Raw genomic sequence first — 19,951 nt, 5'->3', positions numbered from 1 at the left:
ATTCCAGAAGTGGCTCCATGTGGAAGAGATGCCATCTTTCCTTCCCAGACCCATTTCTTCACAATCAGTGGGATGCAAGTGGGGGAAAGAAATCTCTTCCCAGGAGAGCAGAGTCTGCCTGTGAAGGCAGGCTGGGCACAGGAGAGTTCCCTGTGTCCAGGGAAGGAGAAACAGCTGGAGGCACAGGTCTGGTCCACACATTACACTACAGACACGTCCCAGAGCCAACTCTCCCTACATTCTGTGTGACAAAAGGAAGCTGGGCTGCCATACCGAAAGCACTGTCCGTTTGTTACGTGCTTTGGATGCACCAGGAAACAACTTCTCCATCTGCTGATCCTTCTGAGCCTGGGGAAAGAACAGTTTCTCCCATCAGCTGTGCTGTCACTGCCCCTGTGTAACTGCAGAGCAGTGGCCTCATGTTCCAGTCTGCCTCCAAGCTCCACCCGCTCCATCGTCTGCTGTTCCCAGAACAAAGAAGGGTCTTAGAATCCCTCTCCCCAGCCTTCAGAGCACTGCATCTACGTGCCACTGTGGACCTCTGCTCTGAGCTGGCATATCCCTCATCACTGGGATACTGCTGTCTGCTCCACAGCCTCAATCAGGCCCAACAGATCACCCCGCTCCCACCACCACCGCTGCAGCTGGCAGCCAAACAACTCTTCAATGAGGGGGACACACACATCTACATTTATATGAGATCTTGTAAGGAGGAGTTTGAAAGGCTTTGAATGGATCAGTGGATGTGACTTCACCTGATTCTGTCCCCAAAGGTTAGATGAACCACCTGCATGCGTCCTAAGCTGTAACCAGAGCAGAACAGAATTAGGATGGAGTTTGAAGTCAAGAGCTTCTGTATTACTCCTGAAAACACACAGCTTGAAGTCTTATAGCAGAAAATGACAGGAAAAGTACTCTTGGTCATACCTGAGGTCCATTGTTTCAATGTGTTCCAGTGTACGTAAGGACTGAGCTAAGCAGAACACAGAGCTCAGGGAGATCTGATTGTTATTTAGCCTACAGGAAGAAGAGAAAAAACCAGCTGTGGCAAGCAAAACTACCAATTTATACTGTGCCACCCAGTAACAGACATCCTTGTCCAACATCCTCAGGTGCTTCTCTCTCACCTTTGTTCCTGTGCTTTCAAGCTTCCGAGTTCTGCAGACACAAGTGCAGAGCTGAGCTGTGCAGATGACCTAGCCCAACCCTACTGCTCAGAGCAGACTGCTCAGGACATGGCTTTGAACATCTCCAAAGATGGAGAATCCAGTCTCTCTGGGCAGCTGCGTTCAGTGCTGGACTGTGCTCAACAGAAAAGGTTTTTTTCTTAGGCTTAAATGAAATTCTTTGTGTTTTAAAATAGTGATGTGAAGCAAGAATCTGTACTGGAATAGAGATGAGGAAAGACCAGAGGGCGCAGCAGATCCACACTTGCAAAACACAAACTGTAACTTCACATGATCCTCACAGCCCTTCCTAAATATAGACTGTGCTTCCAGTACCAACGCTCCCACAAAAACCCATCCATGAGTAAAGAGAAATGTGAGCTACTCACTTGAGTGACCTTAACATTTTCAGATTCGGGAGGAACTGCAACAGCTGGGCAAGTCCTTCATCTCCCAGATAATTACTTGACAGGCTAGGATTTAAAGAAAGGCACTTAATTTTCAAAGGCAAACACAACAAACACCATTAACTCTCAGCAGCAAGAGCTCTGAAAGCAGAAGGCCTGCATTCTTCATCCTCTGCAGGTTTGCTCCCATATGGCCCCAGGGCCAAAAACACAAGGCAAGATTTTACAGCTTCTGTGCCACCTGAAGGCAGGCTAAGTGATCAAACAGCCCCTTTCTGGATGTATAAGCTGTGACCCTTGCCTTCAGAGAACACTACAACTGCATGCCTCCCTGACTAAGGATACCAGCCCACATAAAGCTGTGTGTATGCCACATTTTCTGCACAACACTGGCACAGATAAATGGCATTTTCACAATATCCCCACAAACTGCAGATAAAGAGTGTAGGAGTTACGAAGGACTCACTCCAGCTCAGAGATGCTGCCACATTCCTTCAGGACTGCACACAGCTTCTCCAGGTCGCTGGCTTGAAAACGACAGTCTGTCAACCTAAGGGAAAAAGAGAAATCAATAGTCCAGCTTCCATTGCATTTCCCCTACTAACAGCAGCAAATCCCTGCAGTGCCACAAGCTCTGTCACCACCAGTCTCCTCCAGCTGCCACGTGGAAGCTGACGCAGTAGCACACAATCACCACGCTGATGCTGTCAATGAGGAAGCACAGCCCACAGCTACTTTGAGTGCTGTAGAAGCCCACGGACACTGACCACAGAGCTTCCAGAGCTGCGAGCTAGGACTGTGAGCACAGTGAGGACTGAATGGGTCTTTACCAGCTCTCCTGCAACTCACCATTCGAACTCAGAGTTGTGGGTTTCATTCAGCTATAGGATACAGACATGGGGAATAAATGAAATACGATGGAAATCTGCAACAGTACCTTATTTTTTTGGAGGGAGCAGGTGTCTGGTTTTCTTTGTCATCCCGTTGGTCATCAGTAGGGTACAAAGGCTCTTCCCTACTAAGTGAGCACAAAACCAGACAAGGATAAAACACTCAGGCTTTGGCAATTTGGCAGATGCCCAGGGCTCATCCCCAGGTAAAGATTCCCACACCCACATCTTTTCCATAGCAGGTTTTCTTTCTTTCAGTGAGCATCCCAACACTCTGAGAGTGCAGGAGGCTGGGGACAAGAGGAATATGACAGACTTCCCATCTAAGCTACAATTTTATGGAGCATTCAGCTTTTACCTGAACATACTGTGCACAAAGAGTGTCTTAGCAAAAGGAACCTGGTCATAAGTAAATAAAGCATCCAAATGCCAAAATGTCTGAGTTTGAATTTCACCTAATGCCTTACAGAAGCTAGTGGAAAACATTCCAAATAGCTAAGAAAACCAGGGGAGAGTACTAAGTTCAGATTCAGAGGAAAGAAAGGAAGAACTGAAGAGTCTCCTCTGGTGCCAAAAGTGGACATAAGAACTAAACAAGATGTTGAGAAAGAAAAGAAAGAAAAAAACCCCACATATGTCCACGCACACCTTACCCAGGAGGAGGGGAAGCAAATTCTCCATCTTCTGTAAACCTCAGGACTGCAGTGTTATGATAAAGGCTGAGTAAAGAAGAAAATAAATCAATCAGTGGCCCATTTTGATTATTGAAACTGGTTCTTTTTTCTGAACGCTTGGTGTTGGTACAGATCTGCTCCTAACGCCTCAGTGCTATTCATCGTTTAAACTATTCCCAAAGCAAGCAAAAGATCACCTCCAGTAGCTTTAAACCCTGGCTGGATAGAACTATGCAATATCTGATAACTCAGTTTCTCCAAGCAGTTAGAAAAAATGCAGACAAAATCGCTGCACAGGAATCCTAAGGTGTCTCCAAGGGAAAATAGTGAGAGAGGAGAACTTTCAGCTCGGCTCCAGGAGATGTCACCATTGCTCATACTCCGCAGAGACTCTCTCCCCAAAACTTCCCAAGGCAGAGCACAGAAATGAGCCTAAAACTCAATCCACGCACGCCCCAAAGCATTACAGGGCACACAGTCCTGCACCTTCTCAAACTCTGGATGGTGGCTCAGATAGAATCACCCTGCAATGATGTGTCATCACAGGCAAATGTTAGTAACCATCTTTGCACACTCTCTACCTGCCCCTATCCTGAGGTGAGTTAACACAGCTCTCGGAACCCAACTCTCAGACTTTGGGATGAACTTCAGATGATTCTCCAAGACTTACATACCTGACTTCCACCTCCACCACCTTCTGACAGGAATTCACTGCCTTCAACAGACTGTAAAGGCCGTTAACAGAGAGCAGGTTGTGACTCAGACTAAGAAAGAGGAAAAGGCAAACGTGTGGTTACTGAAATCACACATGCAGTGAACACACAGGACTGTGTTGATGAAAGCAGTCATGACTGTGCTGCACGCTTGTTCCCACTGCACTGCAGAAGCGACACGGAGCAAAACACACAGGACCACTACTCCTGAGAAAGGGTTGTAATAAAATGGCACTTTGGATGCCCTCACAGCTACTTCTGAGTGCTATACTCTTACTACGTGACCAGCTTCAGCCTGAACAGCCTCTCAGGATGAACCCCATCCTTCCCCAGTAGTGCTCACAGCTGCTTCTGCAATGCTGGACTGCATGAGGTCTTTGCCTCCTGAGCCCCTCTGTAACCCAAGCTCAAGAAACAAAAGGGCAATTTGGTTTTGTATAAGGCAATACTTACTTCAGCTGCTTTGAAACTGAAATCCAGGAAAGGTTTTCCAGCAGGAAACTGCAGCCTTCATCCCCAAGCTTGTTATCTGATAAACTGAAGCATTTTTCAGTTAGTGGGGACAGTGGGGACAAACAACAAAGCCCTCAAAATCTACTTGCTTTCCCTAATTTTTTTTAATTATTTTTTTGCCTGGACAGTTCTTTCGCTTCAGAGCAATCTCCCCTATATATCCCTGCACAGAGCAACTCCAGACTAAGAGTTTTATCCCTAGAGAAGCAAGATTCATGTCTCAGTACCAGAAACATCTAACATTATAAAAAACTTAATTGGAAGGGCAAAGCAAGAAACCAACTGAGCAAGTGTTTACTGCCCCTTGGAAGGAAGGATGGAAGAAAGGACGGAAGGAAGCACTGCATAAGGAAGTTCTCCATCTCAATTTCAAGTTAGCGAGCTGGAAAATTGGAGTTTAGTTGTCACAGGAATCAAAAGCTGCTCAGCATTCAGCTCCCACTGAACCTCACCAAAAATCCCTAACTGAGATGTCAGCAGACACAGCACAGTGTGCTGGGTTCCTCCCTCGGGGTCTCACTGCCTTCTGTCTCTAACACAGCCTGCTTCCTGCCCACACTCACAGCAATGCAACAGGGAGGAAAAGTGCACTTACTCCACTTCAGAGAGGTGTGGGTAGCTCTGGAGAATGGACACAATCTCCTCTGCATGTTTTGAGGACAAGCCACAAGCCTGCAAGCTAGGAACAGAGAAGGTTAACGAGCAGTGAGGGGACAGTGGGAGCTGGCATTTCTGGAGCCTCTCTCCAGACGAAGGCACACATAGCCAGGGCTGAGAGGGATGTTTTCCAGCCTCAGCACGTGCAGACAGCGCTCTTGAGTTCTCCTGTTCTCAGAAAGCCAATGCTGTCTGCTGGAGGCATGAACCCATCAACCAAGAGGAACTTCAGAGCCTTCTCTTACCACAGCCTCAGATGTCTAGTTGGGGTCGCACATTCCTTGTTTGGTTCCCACAAATCCAAAGACCTGCAAACAAGCAAAATATTTGGCCTTCAACATGGCTTCACAAAGCATCTGAGGAATCAGGAGCTGGTTAACATTTTCTCTGAGCTTTCTGGAAAAAAAAAAACAAGCTGTGGGCTCTGCCCACCAACCCTTCCAAGCCACGCTAAATGATCTTCAAGGCCAGAAAAACTCCATCAGGAGATGGGAGCCATCAGCACAGGGGATTTCTTTCTATCTGAATCAACTCAGTTTCTGAGTTCCAAATCAAAGGCACAAGTAAGACACAGGATGCTTTGCCTCCACGTGAGACTGTGCCACTACAGGAAGCTTTGCCAGATGCAAGGCAATCAGTTCTCCTGAAGTGGTTTAGAGTGACACTGGGCTGATGGTTTAAACCAGCATAACTGAGTAAAGCAACAACAAGCTGAACACGACCAAGTGTAGTTTCTCACCTTGGAACTTTCCCAGATGTGCCCGAGAAATATATTATCACAGTGTCCTTCCTGAAAATGAGATCGAAGCCAGTGTTAGGACGCTGGTAGAAGGATGCCAATTATTCAGCAGAGGAGCTCAGTAAGGAACAAAGCTGCTCCATGGGTGCTAAAGAGTCAAAATCTGCCACGTGAGCACGTTGCCACAGACAAGCTAAAAAGCAGCCATGGGGCTGGAAGGCAGCACCACAGCTCTATGTTGACACACACAAAAGAGAAACGTGGTTAAGAAGAAATGGGTTGGGCTTTTTTTTTTTGCAAAGCCAGCCATGTGTTGGACACAGGTTCTGTAGAAACTCCATTCCAGCAAGAAAAATGAGAAAAAGCTGTACGCAGGCTGACTTCCCCTGAGTTACACCAAGGATCAACTTGGCCCATTAGACTTATGGCAAAAGCACATGAGCTAAGGCTTAAACATTTCTCTTTCATCCTAGACCTACAAAAGCAAAAATAAATCTGTTATTATGCTAGCTGGTGGAGAATTTCCTCATTGATATATTGCAGAGCTTAAAAGCAAGTTTAGATTTTGCTACTGATGAGGAAATACCACACTTGCAAATCAATTTATAGACAAAAAGATCTATTAAAAAAAATGCAAGCAGGGAATCCATAAGATGATTGATTCACGTTTTGTGTTTCAGACAGAAAACAAAAAGGAGCAAAAGTCATCTTTCATCAATTCTGATTAACCCACAAATAACTGCAAAGCAGCTCCCATTTATACAGCCATCACCCAAAGATTTTGGTAAGAGCCCTCATGCTCTGATACCTGACACGCAGCTCAGTAGCATTCTGACACACAGTGACTTCTTTGGCCAACAGGAGAACAGCACTCAAGGAAAGATTGTTCTTGCTCAGACTGTGGATGTGAGGAAGACAGTTTCAGATGCTAGGCATGGTCCTTAGCTCCCCAAATGCACACCCCCAACACACTGAAGGTTCTCCAAAACTCTCAGGAACACCCCTGAACCCACAACACCTGCATGCTTTGAGGATCTGCTCTTTAACCACACATTTATGCTGTTTCACTGCTTGTCGGACCTCGCTAAACCTTTTAACATCGTGCTTTTACAGAACCTCAGGAGCACAGACCACCTGTGAACCTCAATGTAATCATAAAATAATGCTGTCTACATGTATCAGAAACACGTGAGGGAACATGACTTACACCTGCACTGCCCTTCAAACTTCCCTGTAAGATCAGATGCCCCGCTGGGCAGCAGTGACACTTCCCAGGAGCATTATCCAGCACTCCAGGAAAGCAGAGGATCAGGTGCATTCACCATTCCTCCCCTCCCCAGCAGGAACTGCAGGCGTATTGGATTCACCTGCTCACAACCCAGTGGAATGGGGCAGTGTCCCCCTTTTAACCAAGGTGGATGGGCAGTGGCCTGGTTTTGCCTTCCCAGAGGGACAGGACAGGACAAGATGGCTAAAGGAAAGCTTGGAAGAGAGGGAGAGAGCCATCTGCTCAGGAATTTTCACCTGAACCTGACCAAGGGGAAGAGTGGTGAGGAGGGAGAAGAGAAAAACTGTCCCACATGTCCTCTAGTGGCACCTCTATTAATATCAACCCTTACCATCCATCAACCCTGCTCTGAGGCTCTCTCTTAAGCTCTCTTTGATGCTGTGCTTGGCTTCATAACAGCTAACATTTTTGATATGTTTATGTCTTTTTTACTCACTCTATTTTCTTTAGCTTTTCCATTCTGGAAAACCGCTCCATCACTGTCTTTACGTCTGGATTCTGTACCCGGTTGTCCTGCAAGCTGCACACAGATTGGGTCTCATTAGCACCCCAAACCCAAATGTACAGCTGATTGCAGTGGCACTGCCACACCACACTCACTTTATTTCCTCGAGCTGCAGGCAGTGTGACAAAGCTCGGACCACATCAGTCAGCCCCACAGCTGTGATGCTCCCACCTGTCACCCTGGAAAAGAAAGCATCAAATTGAGCAGAGGGAGGCCTGGCATCTGTGCAGCACACGGCAAACCCATCCCAGAACGTGCATGCACCACACACGTGGATGCTGCCTGACTCTGCGACCTGCAACCAACTTTCTGCTGCTCTTTAACCAGGGCAGAGCAAAACTTCTCCTGATAGGAGGTGGTGGTAGAAAACAAGAGCCACAGATGTTTGTGCTGCTCTGCATGGCTCTGTATGATCAGCCCTGAGTGAGTGAGGGATTAACCTGCGAGGCACAGCAGAGGAGGCTCAGACCTTGCAAGCAGACTTACTCTAGTTTCTTCAGGCTCCCCATTCCTCCTAAGCTCTTTGAAAGTGCAGCAGCAAAGTCATCACCAAACCTCCTACTCCGAAAGCTAGAACATAAAGAAAAGGGAAAATAATTAAATACAACAAAGAAAGTAGCCCACACAGCAGGTTAAAATGTAACAAAAAACATATGTGTTGAATTGATTTTATAACAGGGGCTGTGTCATTTTCTTTTTTGGTGGAATCTGGTTTTTAAAAAACCATTAAACTTGCACATTAACTGCATGCACTGAAAGGACAGAAAGCTTTTGTCTTTTGGTCTTTTGCCTTTTGGTACAGTGGCACCTACCAAGTCGCAAGCAGGATGACTCCAGTCCAGGTGCTGTTAGTTTGAGTGGCAAAGCAACCAACATTTTCCAGAATATAAAAGACACGAGGTCTGAAGGCAAAGTACCTCCTTTATGGGGGGGATTACATAGAAGAGACTTCTATAGAAAAATCCCAAGAGATCCTGCTTGGAAAGTCCCTCCAGCATTACAGCAAAGTACTGATAGGGAGGGCACCTTGGATTGCAGTTGTGATCTCCTGTTCACCTGCTTTATGGTGACTTCATCATCATTTTTTCATTTGCTCACCAAGATTCATTTTGCCTTTTAATGCCAAGAAGCACTTTTCATTCTCCCCTCATCTCTCAGGCTAACTACCTTGTTGCTTTCACTGCTTTAGTCCAAACAAAAAAATAAAAAACCAGCCAGAATGGATGTATCACCTTAATATCTTCCAGCCACTCATAAATACAGAGGGTGGTGAGGCACTGGAACAGGTTGCCCAAGGAGGTTGTGGATGCTCCATCCCTGGAGGCATTCAAGGCCAGGGCCTGGGCAGCCTGGTCTGGGGTTGGAACTGGATGAGCACTGTGGGCCTTTTCAACCCAGGCTGTTCTATGATTCTATGAAATACATTATTTACTAGGTTTCTCTGGTGTCAAAATTGCTGTTTTCTCACATCCTCTTTCTCTCCCCTTTACAACAGAAATGCTAGGTTTGCCCTGCCAGCCCCCAGCACACCGCACGTTTACCTCAGATGCTCCACATTCCTACAGCTGGCCAGCATCTCCAAACAGCCTGTGTCTAAGGGGCACCCTGCAAAATCCAAACGAGTCACATCCTGGCCCGAATTGATGACAAAAACCAAAGCCGACATGTCCAGAGGTGTCAGTCTGAAGTTTTTAAACTCATACTTGAAGTTCAGCAGGCTCCCAATGTGCTGGGCCACTTCAAGGCCCTGCGTTTCAAACGTGCAATGGCAGAGCTCGATGACTTTGGGCCCGGTCAGCTGAGTGGCTGCCAGTTTCTTGAGGGACTGAAGGATGACATCTTGCTTATCCTGCACCCAAGCTTCGCTTTGTTCAGCTAGCAACATGAGAAACGTTCTACACTCTTTAGATGACAAGCCTGAGAGGAAGATGTGAAAGCTCTCCATGAACTCAGTCTTTGCCTCATTCCTTAACGTCCACTTGGACTTCAGAGATAACTTCCTCTTCAGGTGGCTCTTGTCCACATTCTTGCTTATCATGAGACACAGGGCTGCGAAAAACTCCTGCAGGCTCAAGTGCACAAAGGCATAGCCGGTCTCGGGGCGAGTGCTGTTCGTCTTCACCTCAAAGACAGTCAGCAGACCGTGCAAGGAAGCAAACTCTTTCACGTGCTCTGGAATATCTCCAACGTAAAACACGAGCTTCTTAGCTTCCAGGCCTTTCAGTGCAAGATCACACAGACCCAAAATGGCCTTCTTGTTACTGTTCAGCTGAGCCTCCTCATCACCCGCATGCTCTCCCTGCTGTTTGTTTATGAAGATGAGAAGCATTTTGATATAAAACTGTGTCATGGTCTGAGGAAGTTCCACGCTCGTCTGATGTTTAAGGAGCCAATACTCCAAACAGATGCAGACGACGTAACACAGAGCAGGGATCTGGCACATGCTGAGGAGCTTGGTGTTGTTCTTCAGGTGAGCGATGGCTTGCTCTCTGAATGAATGATGACGAAAATAGTGGCTGACGTATTCCTCAACCTTCTCGTGATCAAACCCCCAAACTTCTGCCAACAAATCTACTGTGTTTATCAAGAAGTCGGGGAGTCTCTTAGGGCGACTGGTGACCAACACCGTGCAACCAGGCAGGAGGTTCCCATGACAAAGCTCTGCAAAGAGTTCAGATATGGACATACTGGAGCTACGATTCAAGCTTGCTTTAGAAGATGATGACACGTCCATGTTACCCGCAAACTCATCCAGCCCATCGAAGATGATCAGTATACGCTGGGCGTTTTCCAGGAGGTGCTGGAACACTGCATCAGAGCTGTCTTCAGGCTGAAGAAACAGGTCAAACAAAAGCTCCTTCAGAGTCAGTTTTCTTTTTAGTAAATTCAACTGCCGGAACTCAAACAGGAAAGTGAAGAGAAACTGATGCAAGACACCTTCTGCCCACTTCTGACAAATCCTGTGCATCAGCACGGTCTTGCCTGTACCTGGTTTACCAAACAAAAAAATCACCTTCGTTGCACCCGATCGGACCACGCTACCAAACAGATCTGACACCCTCACGGCTGTATCCACACATTCTTCTGGCTCGGGGGCACTGGGCACGTCCTCTCGGGGTTTATCTGCCCTCTCTTTCAGTCGGGAGGCTTTGCTCTGCCGAAGAACCAGGTTGACAAAGGCTTGGCTGAAAGCCAGCGGCTGCGCCGGCTCTTGTGCTGCTGCTCCTGCTGCTCTCCTGCTTCCGTATCTCTTGCAGACGGAGTCAACGAGAAGACGGCGATACTTTTCAGCTGAATCTGAGAAAGCAGTGAGTTGAGGGTGCAAAGTTAGCTCTGAACTGGAACACAGCAGAGACACTGCTGCTCCCGGAGAAACCCCGGCCCTGATCAGAAGCTGCTTCACACAGCTAGAGATGCACATCATCAACACACAGAAATAAAACGCTTTTTTCCCCTTTTGCACCAGTGTTACACAGCCCTCAGGCCTGCTCAGACCACTGAGCCTTTCTTGGATTTACTGTGACTTGATTTTGTCATCGCTCATCCATTCAGTTACCATTCTATTTTAGAGTGAGCTGAAACCATACACGTTTTTAATGTGTGGAGCCTTTAGAAGGTTTTAAATCATCACCATATCTCCCAATTTGGTTTAGAAAGAAAAAACCCAACAAATAAATACAAAGCAGATGAACAGCTGAATGCTTTACAAGTCTTTACATGCCATCTGCATCCCGAGCCAGGTCCCACTGCTGATACATTTCAGAACCTGTTGCGTAAGAATTTCTGCAGCCATAAAGCAGAAGTTTCCTTCAATGCAGGAAGTTGGTTTGTTTGCTGAGTACTTATGCAAGGAAGTTTTAAACATGTCCTTTCCTCAGAGGGAAACCCATCACTGCTCTGCTTCTGCATATCAACATACCCAGGCGTTGCTGTTTAGCATCCTTATCACTGATGGGGCTGCTGCTACGGCGGCGGCGCGTCAACCCTGAAAGGGAAAGGCAGACACACATCAGAACAGCAGTTGGAATGTCAGCTTACAGAGAGCTGGGCAAGGCTCTTCAGCAAAGCACCCAGGGAACTGAAAAAAGGAGCAAAATCAGGGAGAGAAAACTATTTGGAAATTCAAGCTGAGCTTACACAACGGTTTTTGCAGTTGCTGAAGTAAATGCAGACATGCATCCAACTACTGAAAGTTAAACTGATAAGTACAGATTCTATACTCGGTCTTCACCAAAAGGCCATGGAAGAGAAGTCTCCTTCTCTGGAGACATTCCAAGTATCTGGACACCTTCTTGTGTAACCTGCTTTAAGGAACCTGCCTTGGCAGGGAGGTTGGAATTGATGATCCCCAGAGGTCCCTTCCCACCCCTATGATTCTGTCACTCAGACAGTCAGCTTGGGCTGGTGCTTAAGGCCCCAACACTCTGCAGCTCCCAGGATTGCCCTTGGCGTCCAGGCTGCTTAATGCTTAATGGAGCCTCCTGAGCTCCATTGCTTTCCAGGCTTCCAGCACTTTGGTTTATTCAGTTCATACAGGTTTATAACACCAGCTGTGCCTGCTGCAGCGTAACGTGCTACTTTCTTATTCAACCTCCTTGAGTGTTTTTGAAGAAAACTTGAGCAGGTCCTTCTATCTCTCTGAGGGACACATGACCAGACACAAGAAATCAACATCTATCTGATATTGGAACATGACAGCAATGACCAAGTGTTGATCATTTCCAGCCTCCGACAGCTGGGAGATCAGAAATGGTACAACCTGCTTTGAAACTCTCTGCAGGAAACAACATGAACTGTAAAAGGCACATGCTTTGAAGGGTGATGTTTAATGCATTAAGTTTAGTAAATGATTAAAGTGTTAAGTTCAGTAAATGATTCTTTTGCTCTGTCCCTTGTTTGCTGAGCAATGCCAAAACCTCAGCCAAAAAGCAACCACTAAAAAGCATCCTAGGAAGTGACCCCACTGGCACCACAGCTGCTGGAATGTCAAAAAGGAAAAGGGAAAGGAATATATGTATATGTTCAATGTACAGTTAAAGGAATATATGTATATGTTCAATGTATAGTTAAAGGTAAGGGACAAAAGTGGATAGGTCTGCATACAGTGTAGTTGAACAAGCACTGGAGAGGTGCGTGGGGCATGGAGGAAGTGGTTCTGAGCGTATGGAAGAAGAGTGCCAAACTTGAGACAAGAGATTATGCCACATACAGAGAGCACACATCCCAGCTACCCGCTGTAGCAAAGCCCACAGCCCAGTTTCTTTGAAATATTCTCCACTCCTCCTCAGGATTCAAGTCCACCCAAAGCAGGATAAGCCCGCGTGATGGACCTGGAAGAGAGCAGGAACAGAAAACACCAATGATTAAGATGTGTTTGCTGCTCAAGGAGTGCAGTGTTAAAAGCCTGCTTGCAAACATAAAAGTTACAAGACACTGAGCAAACCTCAGCAAGGAACACAGGCAGCTCTGCAAGAAGATCCTGCTGCTGCCAGTGTTTTACCAATGGGCAATCCAGCACCCTGACAGCAATATCAAGCACCTCTAGAGGACCCAAGGTTTCCACTTTGCTCTCTGCACTGCCAGGCTGATGGCTCAGGAACTCCTCTGTGCTGCAGCCTGCAGAATGCAAGGCCTCATTTCCTACTGCTTCGTTTTCCTCCCTCACACATCTCAGAATGACACAGCAAACTGATGGCTGCTTTCAGCATGAACAGGAATCGGCAGATGACCTGGATTGATTCCTTTTGCTGCAAACACTCAAACACTCAGCAAACTGGATGTCAGAATCACATCTTCTGTGTATCCTTCTGCTGTGGGATTCCTCACACTGGGAGGGCCTGGGCTGCTCTTTCATTTCTGGAGGCTGAAAACCTGGAGACTGAGGAGGCAATTCAGATTTTAGCAGCCTCCAGTTCCTCCAGCAGCTGTAATGTGAGAGTCCAGGGACAGTGCTGAGTGGTGCCCCAAACCAACAGCATTTTCCAACGATGCCACGTCCAATGATGGCATTGCAGAGCTCCAGGGGAAGAGGAGGGATCCCTCATTTTACAGTCTGCATAGCTGGAAGTCCACAGTCCTAAGTTCATCCCTGAAAATAGTCCTAGACTTATTACCATGCATTATTTTAAGCTCAGATTCCCGCATCCTAGAATGATTTCTGTTGGACTGACTCCAGGTTAGTCTGTCTGATAATTCTTTAAAAGCCAAACCAACTTCCTCCACTTCTCAGTGAGCCAACCATAGCATAGCTGTAAAAAGTGGGGGTTTCACACAGTGGATGGGAGATTCCCTGGAAAGAGAAACTGAGTGGGTTCCTCATCAGAGCCAGGGCCAAAAAGGCTATTCTGAAATGCAGGGAAAGAAAACGAAACAGGAGATGTTTATCTGGAAAGCACCACCAGAAAAAACAAACCTGAAGTTACAATGCGTGACGATCACTTTGCCAGTGCTGTAGCCAGCATGTGGGACATTTGTAGTCTTGTCCAGCCCACAAGCAGAACACACACATTCCAAGACCATTGAGAGCATCATGGGTCTGTTTCAGCCTTACCTCTTGGCACAGAGGACTGGTCACTCGTATCTGTGTGCACTTCTTGCTTCTGAGTCGAGTTACCTAAAGGAGTTGAATGGGAAATTAGAGTTACTGCCATCATTCTGCTCTTGAAAACTGATCAGATAAAATGAAAGAGGAGGTAGCTCACAACACAGACAGCGACGTACTAACAAGGCTCTGTGTAAGGGCTGATGCAACACAGCCAGGTTTCTGGTACCCCATCTGATCTCCTCTCAGCTTGCTCAAATTAACAATTAACCTCTGCTTTCAAGGTGTGAAACAGCTGTTCAGTACGACATACGCAAAGTCAGAGCATGAGCAGCTTTGGCTAATCTAAAACCACAACGCAGCCAAAAAGAAGCTCCGTTCTTCCTGCTTCTGCACAGGAGCTGTTTCTGCGATGAAACTCAGCCCAAGCAAGGACCTCCTCTGACTCACTGCATGGCAGCACAATGCTGTGCAGTGAAGGAGGCAGCTGGAGATGCAGGAGCTCCCTGGCAGCCCCACAGTCACTAAACTTCTGAGGGAGATCCTGCTCGTACCAAGCAGGAGTCTGCATACCACCAGTTAGGTAAACTCACGTCCCAGAGGATGGCTCCCCAAACCAGATGGGAAGCCTTCACACACAAGTTCTCTTCGTTGCCATCTCCAGCTGGAAATGCAGGCCAGTGCTGTGGTATTTCTACCTTTAGCATCAGCACAAAGCAATGAAGAACAAGGCTGCAAATGCGGCCGTGCCACAGCCTCCCACAAAATCCATTCAAGATCTTTAATGCTCTGACTCTTGCCCTGTGTGCCACATAAAGCAAAGCACCACAAGCTGTGGTCCCAGTCTGGTTCACCATGCAGTCAGAAACACGTTTTCCCAAGAGTCACTTCAGCTGAGGCAATCACAGTTCATCTTCCCTAGCTAAAGACCACTTTGCTACTCTGAAGAGTGTCCTCCTCAATGCCATCTTCTGCCCTGACTGGGACAGCCCCTGCCATGCACAGGGTCAGGCTGCCCTTAAAATCACACTAGAGCAAAACCAAACCAAGTCACCTTCAAGCAGGAGCAGTGATGCTAAAAGGGTAACACTGCAGTTTAACCGGCATAAGCCAACGCTGAAACCCGAAGAAACCATTTCTTCCATGATACTCCACGTCATTAAAAGGCGAAAATCTGTTCCAGTTTTAGTCCTGAGGTGAAGGCCATATCAGTCCTAAGTGCAATTTCCTGCTGCTTGACTGATCTCTCCCTTCTGCAAAAGTAACAGCTGCTGAAGTTGGTCACTAACGGCTGCAACCGTTGACTGATGCAAGTAATGGCAAGTTATTGCAAGCAGGGTGTCAGACACAGACTGCTGAGATCTATCACTTCCTGCTATGCAGGATGCTAGCAGAGAAGTTAGGTCCCAGGTAGCAATACAATAAGGTATAAGCACAGCTGGGTTGGTACTGTAGGTCTTCATAGTGTGCACACCCCGTGTGTGCCTACACCCTGGTACACAGTGCAGTGGCTACACTCTAGAGGGGACTGCGTCAGCTACAAAGACGTTGCTTCCAAGTAAAAATGAGGGATGTGGGGAAGTGCTTTCCTTTTTCTGCAAGTACTTTAAGACTTTTCTAGTTCTTTTCCTCCTGGATCAGGAAAACCAAAGCAAGCAGTTAAAAATCCGTGGAAAAAAAGGATTGTTCTTAATTTTTTCTACACATACATCAAAACATTTCATCTCAGCTTTATTGGAGAGGGAACATGCATTTTTAATCGGTTTTAGCTTTTATAACTATTTTTTTTTTACTCTCAATTTCCATTTCTAAGCCAAATATCCAAATATTCTCCAACTCACATCAGGCCAATTGTTGTTGAAAGGGCAATCACAGCCAGCTGGTCACCAGCACCCAGCAGAAGGACAAGAAGAGAAATATATTACGTGTATTGCATTCTAATGGACTTCTCCCCTGCTCAAACACCCCATCTGCAAAAGCCCAGTCCACTGCCAGCCTGCAGAGGGGCATTCAAAACGAGGTGATGCTAGCAATGCTGTAAGCAACCCACTCGTTTTCAGATTCAGATGAGAAAGTGCCCACCAACACCAGCCGTGGTGAAAAAGCATTTCTCAAAAACATGAAGTGCTGCTGTTTGCTGGCAATAAGTATTTTTGAAATGACTGCTCTTCTTCCAGAGATTATGGTGCGAGGGGCGAACCAGAAGGAAAGGTAGCTCATTTACCAGGTGGCTTGGGCTTGCCTGCAGCTGCCTGAGCAGCATGAAGTGGACTGTCACTTCTCACTGACTGAGTACATAATTAAGGGCTTTGGCAGCATCAGTGCCTTCAGAGGGCCAAGACACCGGTTGTGTTAGGAGAGCAGTCAGAGGAAGCTGCTCCACCCCTGCTACCTACCTTCTCCTGCAGAACTCATGAGCAGTATCTCCATTTCCAGGGGCAGGTCACACTCCATGCACAGGCATTGTGCAAACTGTTTCCAGGTGGCGTGGCCGGCCTTCTCCAGCAGGTCGAGGAGCACAGAGACTTTTTCTCTGCGGTCAGCGACACCTGCCCAGCTGCTGAGGACAGCCATGGGGAGGAAGCGCTGGGAGGCAGCGAGCAGCCAGTCGGGACGGTGGCTGAGGAACTCCACTAGCTGGGGGCGGATGCTTGCTACAGCTGCTTCCAGGTTGAGATCGTCGTTCTGGAGTGTGGGCTGGGGGGATGAAAGCTGAAAGGGTAGCGATGGGCATGGAAGCGAGAGATGCTCACCCCGCAGTCCTGCTGTTGAGCAGGATTTGTTCTACCCCCCTGGTCCACCCAGCACTTCTTATCTGCCTTGTGGCAAATCCTAGCCCGGACACAAGGCGGTGCAAGGACTGCTGTGTTTGCCTGCTGCGTTGTGCTGCAATGGACGAGTGCAAACGACATGAGTCAGGCTCTCCAGATGCAGCCAGGCTCCTCTGCTGTATTGAGGCAGTGACCATCTGCCAAATATAATACCAAAGGCATCTTTTGCATGCAGCAGCTCCTCTAGGGAGGCCTGGGACTCTAAGAGTAAGATACTTCCCACCCCCAAGGGCTCACAAAGCTATTCCTGCTACTCGTTTTGTGGGGATGATCAATACATTTCTGCTTTGGTACAACACCACCAATCTCTTCCACTTCCCTCCAACAACAAAGCCATGCACGCATGTTCTCCTACCTGCATTGCTCTGTAGTCAGCCTCCTTTCAGTTGTTCTAGGTGCAATCCAGCAGTATATGCAAATACGAAGTTGCTTTTTCCTCCATATCCTGCCAAAGAAGTGGTCACCAGTGGCAGAGTTTCAGCACGCAGCAGCACCTCAACACATGGTGCATGCCTGTATGTAGCACCCTCACTCAGTGTGGATCCCTAGGAGAAACAAGAACAGAGCAGACATGAAGAGCAGAGTAGACATGAAAAGGTACAGGCAGCTACATGGGTGACAGATCTAGAAGCTCTGTCCTTGATCCTGGGCTCAGCTGTGGAGCTCTCCTTCTGCAGGAAAGATTCTGTTGTACAGTACATGGTGGCACTGCACAATAGACAACCGGTGCCATAGTTTTCACTTGAAGAGTCAAAGATCAGTGACTGCTTGATGGATTCCATCTCCATCTCTGTGGAATCATCCCTACCTGGATGATCTCCAGCTCAAACCAGATGTGACCACAAAATCTGGACATCTGAGGATCTGCCACTGATGTGATGAGAACACAGGGCTCAGCCTAGTGTGAGATACAGATGAAGAAGACAGGCTTTACAAGAATATCTCAAGAGACTCATAGCTTCCCTGGTGTCACTGCCTGACCTGCGCTGCTCATCTCACTCAACTTGACTGGTTCCAGCCACTCTGACTGCAAGGAAAGGATGAAGAAAGGGATTAATTACATTCACACACCTCCAAACACAGCAAAACCCTAGCACAAGTGAGGCAGCATTAGGAGCATGCCACTGGGCTGTCCCTAGCACCTTGCTGCCCTAGTCTAACGTCTAAAGCCAGTACTAACTACCATTGCCATTACCAACCTCACAAAAAAGTCAGAGAAACACAACCCCCCACTGATTCTCTGTCTTGTATCTGGAGTGGATGATCCCTCCAGGCCCAAGACTGCGTGTGTTTGGTGTGGGAAAACAGAACAAGTGAAAGAGCTCCAGCTTCAAGCTGCCAACATGGTTTAGCATTGGACTTTGGTTATCTATAGCTGTTCAACCGCAGTGTTTCACCACAACAAATCCTCTCCTTCTACCCTCTGCCTTCTGCATGCAAAAAGCTGGGCTTGAGGGAATGGCCCTAAACCCAGCAGCAGTGTGTCCTAGGGGGGCTGAATTATGCAGGTGAGAGCAGGACTGGGGGTAGGACAGAGGCCAGTATAGCTCAGCATAAGGACAAAAAGCTGGTAACACTGTTGAATGGAAGCATCCTCTTAGGTGAAATAGATTGGATGGAATCCTGTTGGGCTGAATAGTTCTCTCATTTGCTCCTCATACTGTTTCTCACACTATTCTTCTGGATAAAATGTCCACCATACAGCTAGGCAAAACACAACACAGTGGGTGAACAACAGGCTGACAAGTCGGGCTTTAAAGGTTATAATAAGTGGGGTTCCAGTAGCTGACACTGAGTTGGGAGGAGCTGCTGAATCCATCAAGCAGTCACTGATCTTTGACTCTTCAAGTGAAAACTATGGCACCGGTTGTCTATTTTGCAGTACCACCATGTACCGTACAACAGAATCTTTCCTGCAGAGCTACCATACCCGGGTTCCCAGCCCAGACCATACTTTCAGGAAGCGTTACACACTAAGTGAGGCAGCTCTGGGGTCCATCAAAAAGGAAATAAAATCCCACTGTACAAATCCCCCCACAGTGCCTTGGCACTCACTATACTAACAAGAACAAAAAGGTTCCTGGTGGAAATGGCAGGAAAACTGGACATAACCAGTGTTCAAATATAAGCTGCCACTCAAACCAAACTGCAGACTAAAAGGGTTTCCTGCACAGCCAACTTCAATTCCAACAGCCTAAGCAGAGTGCTACTGAATGTCATCATCTGTGTTTTCCTTTCCCCGCACAGAGCTCTGCAGACAGCAGTGCTCTGACTTCACTCCTCAGCTGGTTGAGAGCTAAATACTTAATAAGACCATACTGAAAATAATAACACTAACCAGACCTCAGCATCAGTGATGACTGAAGGCCATTCAGGCAAAGAACAGACATATGAATTAACATAAGATTCATTTCAGGGACAAAACAACACTGAAAAGTCTACTGAAAGCGAAAGCACAACGCCTGCCCAACCAACAGAAAGGATGGGAAGCAGTGAAACGCCTCTGAGCTCTATATAAAGTGCAAACAAAACAACCTGAAAGGGGAATCAAAGCTTTAGGCCTTGTTTTTCAAATGCAGAAACACAGCACAAAAACACACGCCCCCAGCTCAGCACGCTCACCTTTCCTTGCCACCACAAATATAACAGAAGGATGAAGCTCCCTTGCAAATCTGTTGTAAATCTACCTCCTTGCGTGCTCCTGGAGCGTGTGCAACTCACCCAGAAGTGAAGCAGCAGCAGCAAAAGCCGCAGGAGAAGCTACAGCACAAGGGAGCAGGGAGACAACATCTGAATTTACGACTTACTGCTTTCTGTTCGGTGCCCTCCGGGACTTTTAGAGAGCAAAAGACAATGCAAAATGAAAGTTAGAACAGCCAGGAATTCCCCCAGCGTCAACGCATCTGTGAGTAAGCAAGTCAGATGTGCCACTGCACCCAACAAAAACAACACCGGGGAGTTATCCTTTCCCGGAATCCACAGCCAGATGGTGACAGAGAAAAAGCATTTGGGGGCTGCTCCAAAGGA

At 47.3% G+C, this 19,951-nt stretch overlaps 1 protein-coding gene across 1 annotated transcript in view; it reads right to left on the bottom strand.

Annotated features, from left to right (window-relative positions):
• NLRC5 (NLR family CARD domain containing 5) overlaps nt 1–19,951 on the bottom strand; it is a gene marked incomplete at both ends in the record, with an annotated part of 35,076 nt that overhangs the window by 13,733 nt on the left and 1,392 nt on the right. Inside the window, 22 exons of the mRNA XM_079541331.1 lie at nt 274–348; nt 756–803; nt 928–1,017; nt 1,556–1,639; nt 2,040–2,123; nt 2,511–2,591; nt 3,117–3,182; nt 3,812–3,901; nt 4,304–4,387; nt 4,959–5,042; nt 5,266–5,328; nt 5,760–5,810; nt 6,568–6,657; nt 7,484–7,567; nt 7,648–7,731; nt 8,039–8,122; nt 9,094–10,849; nt 11,472–11,537; nt 14,103–14,165; nt 16,490–16,790; nt 17,733–17,822; nt 19,732–19,757. Of these exons, the coding sequence (XP_079397457.1) occupies nt 274–348; nt 756–803; nt 928–1,017; nt 1,556–1,639; nt 2,040–2,123; nt 2,511–2,591; nt 3,117–3,182; nt 3,812–3,901; nt 4,304–4,387; nt 4,959–5,042; nt 5,266–5,328; nt 5,760–5,810; nt 6,568–6,657; nt 7,484–7,567; nt 7,648–7,731; nt 8,039–8,122; nt 9,094–10,849; nt 11,472–11,537; nt 14,103–14,165; nt 16,490–16,790; nt 17,733–17,822; nt 19,732–19,757 (3,544 nt within the window). The remainder of the gene's footprint in view (nt 1–273; nt 349–755; nt 804–927; nt 1,018–1,555; nt 1,640–2,039; nt 2,124–2,510; nt 2,592–3,116; nt 3,183–3,811; nt 3,902–4,303; nt 4,388–4,958; nt 5,043–5,265; nt 5,329–5,759; nt 5,811–6,567; nt 6,658–7,483; nt 7,568–7,647; nt 7,732–8,038; nt 8,123–9,093; nt 10,850–11,471; nt 11,538–14,102; nt 14,166–16,489; nt 16,791–17,732; nt 17,823–19,731; nt 19,758–19,951) is intronic.

The sequence above is a fragment of the Tetrao urogallus genome (assembly GCF_951394365.1).
Source record: "Tetrao urogallus genome assembly, chromosome: 12".
In the NCBI taxonomy this organism is placed as follows: domain Eukaryota; kingdom Metazoa; phylum Chordata; class Aves; order Galliformes; family Phasianidae; genus Tetrao; species Tetrao urogallus.
The sequence above is the reverse complement of the archived record's forward strand: the minus strand, read 5'-3'. Positions and strand labels throughout refer to the sequence as shown.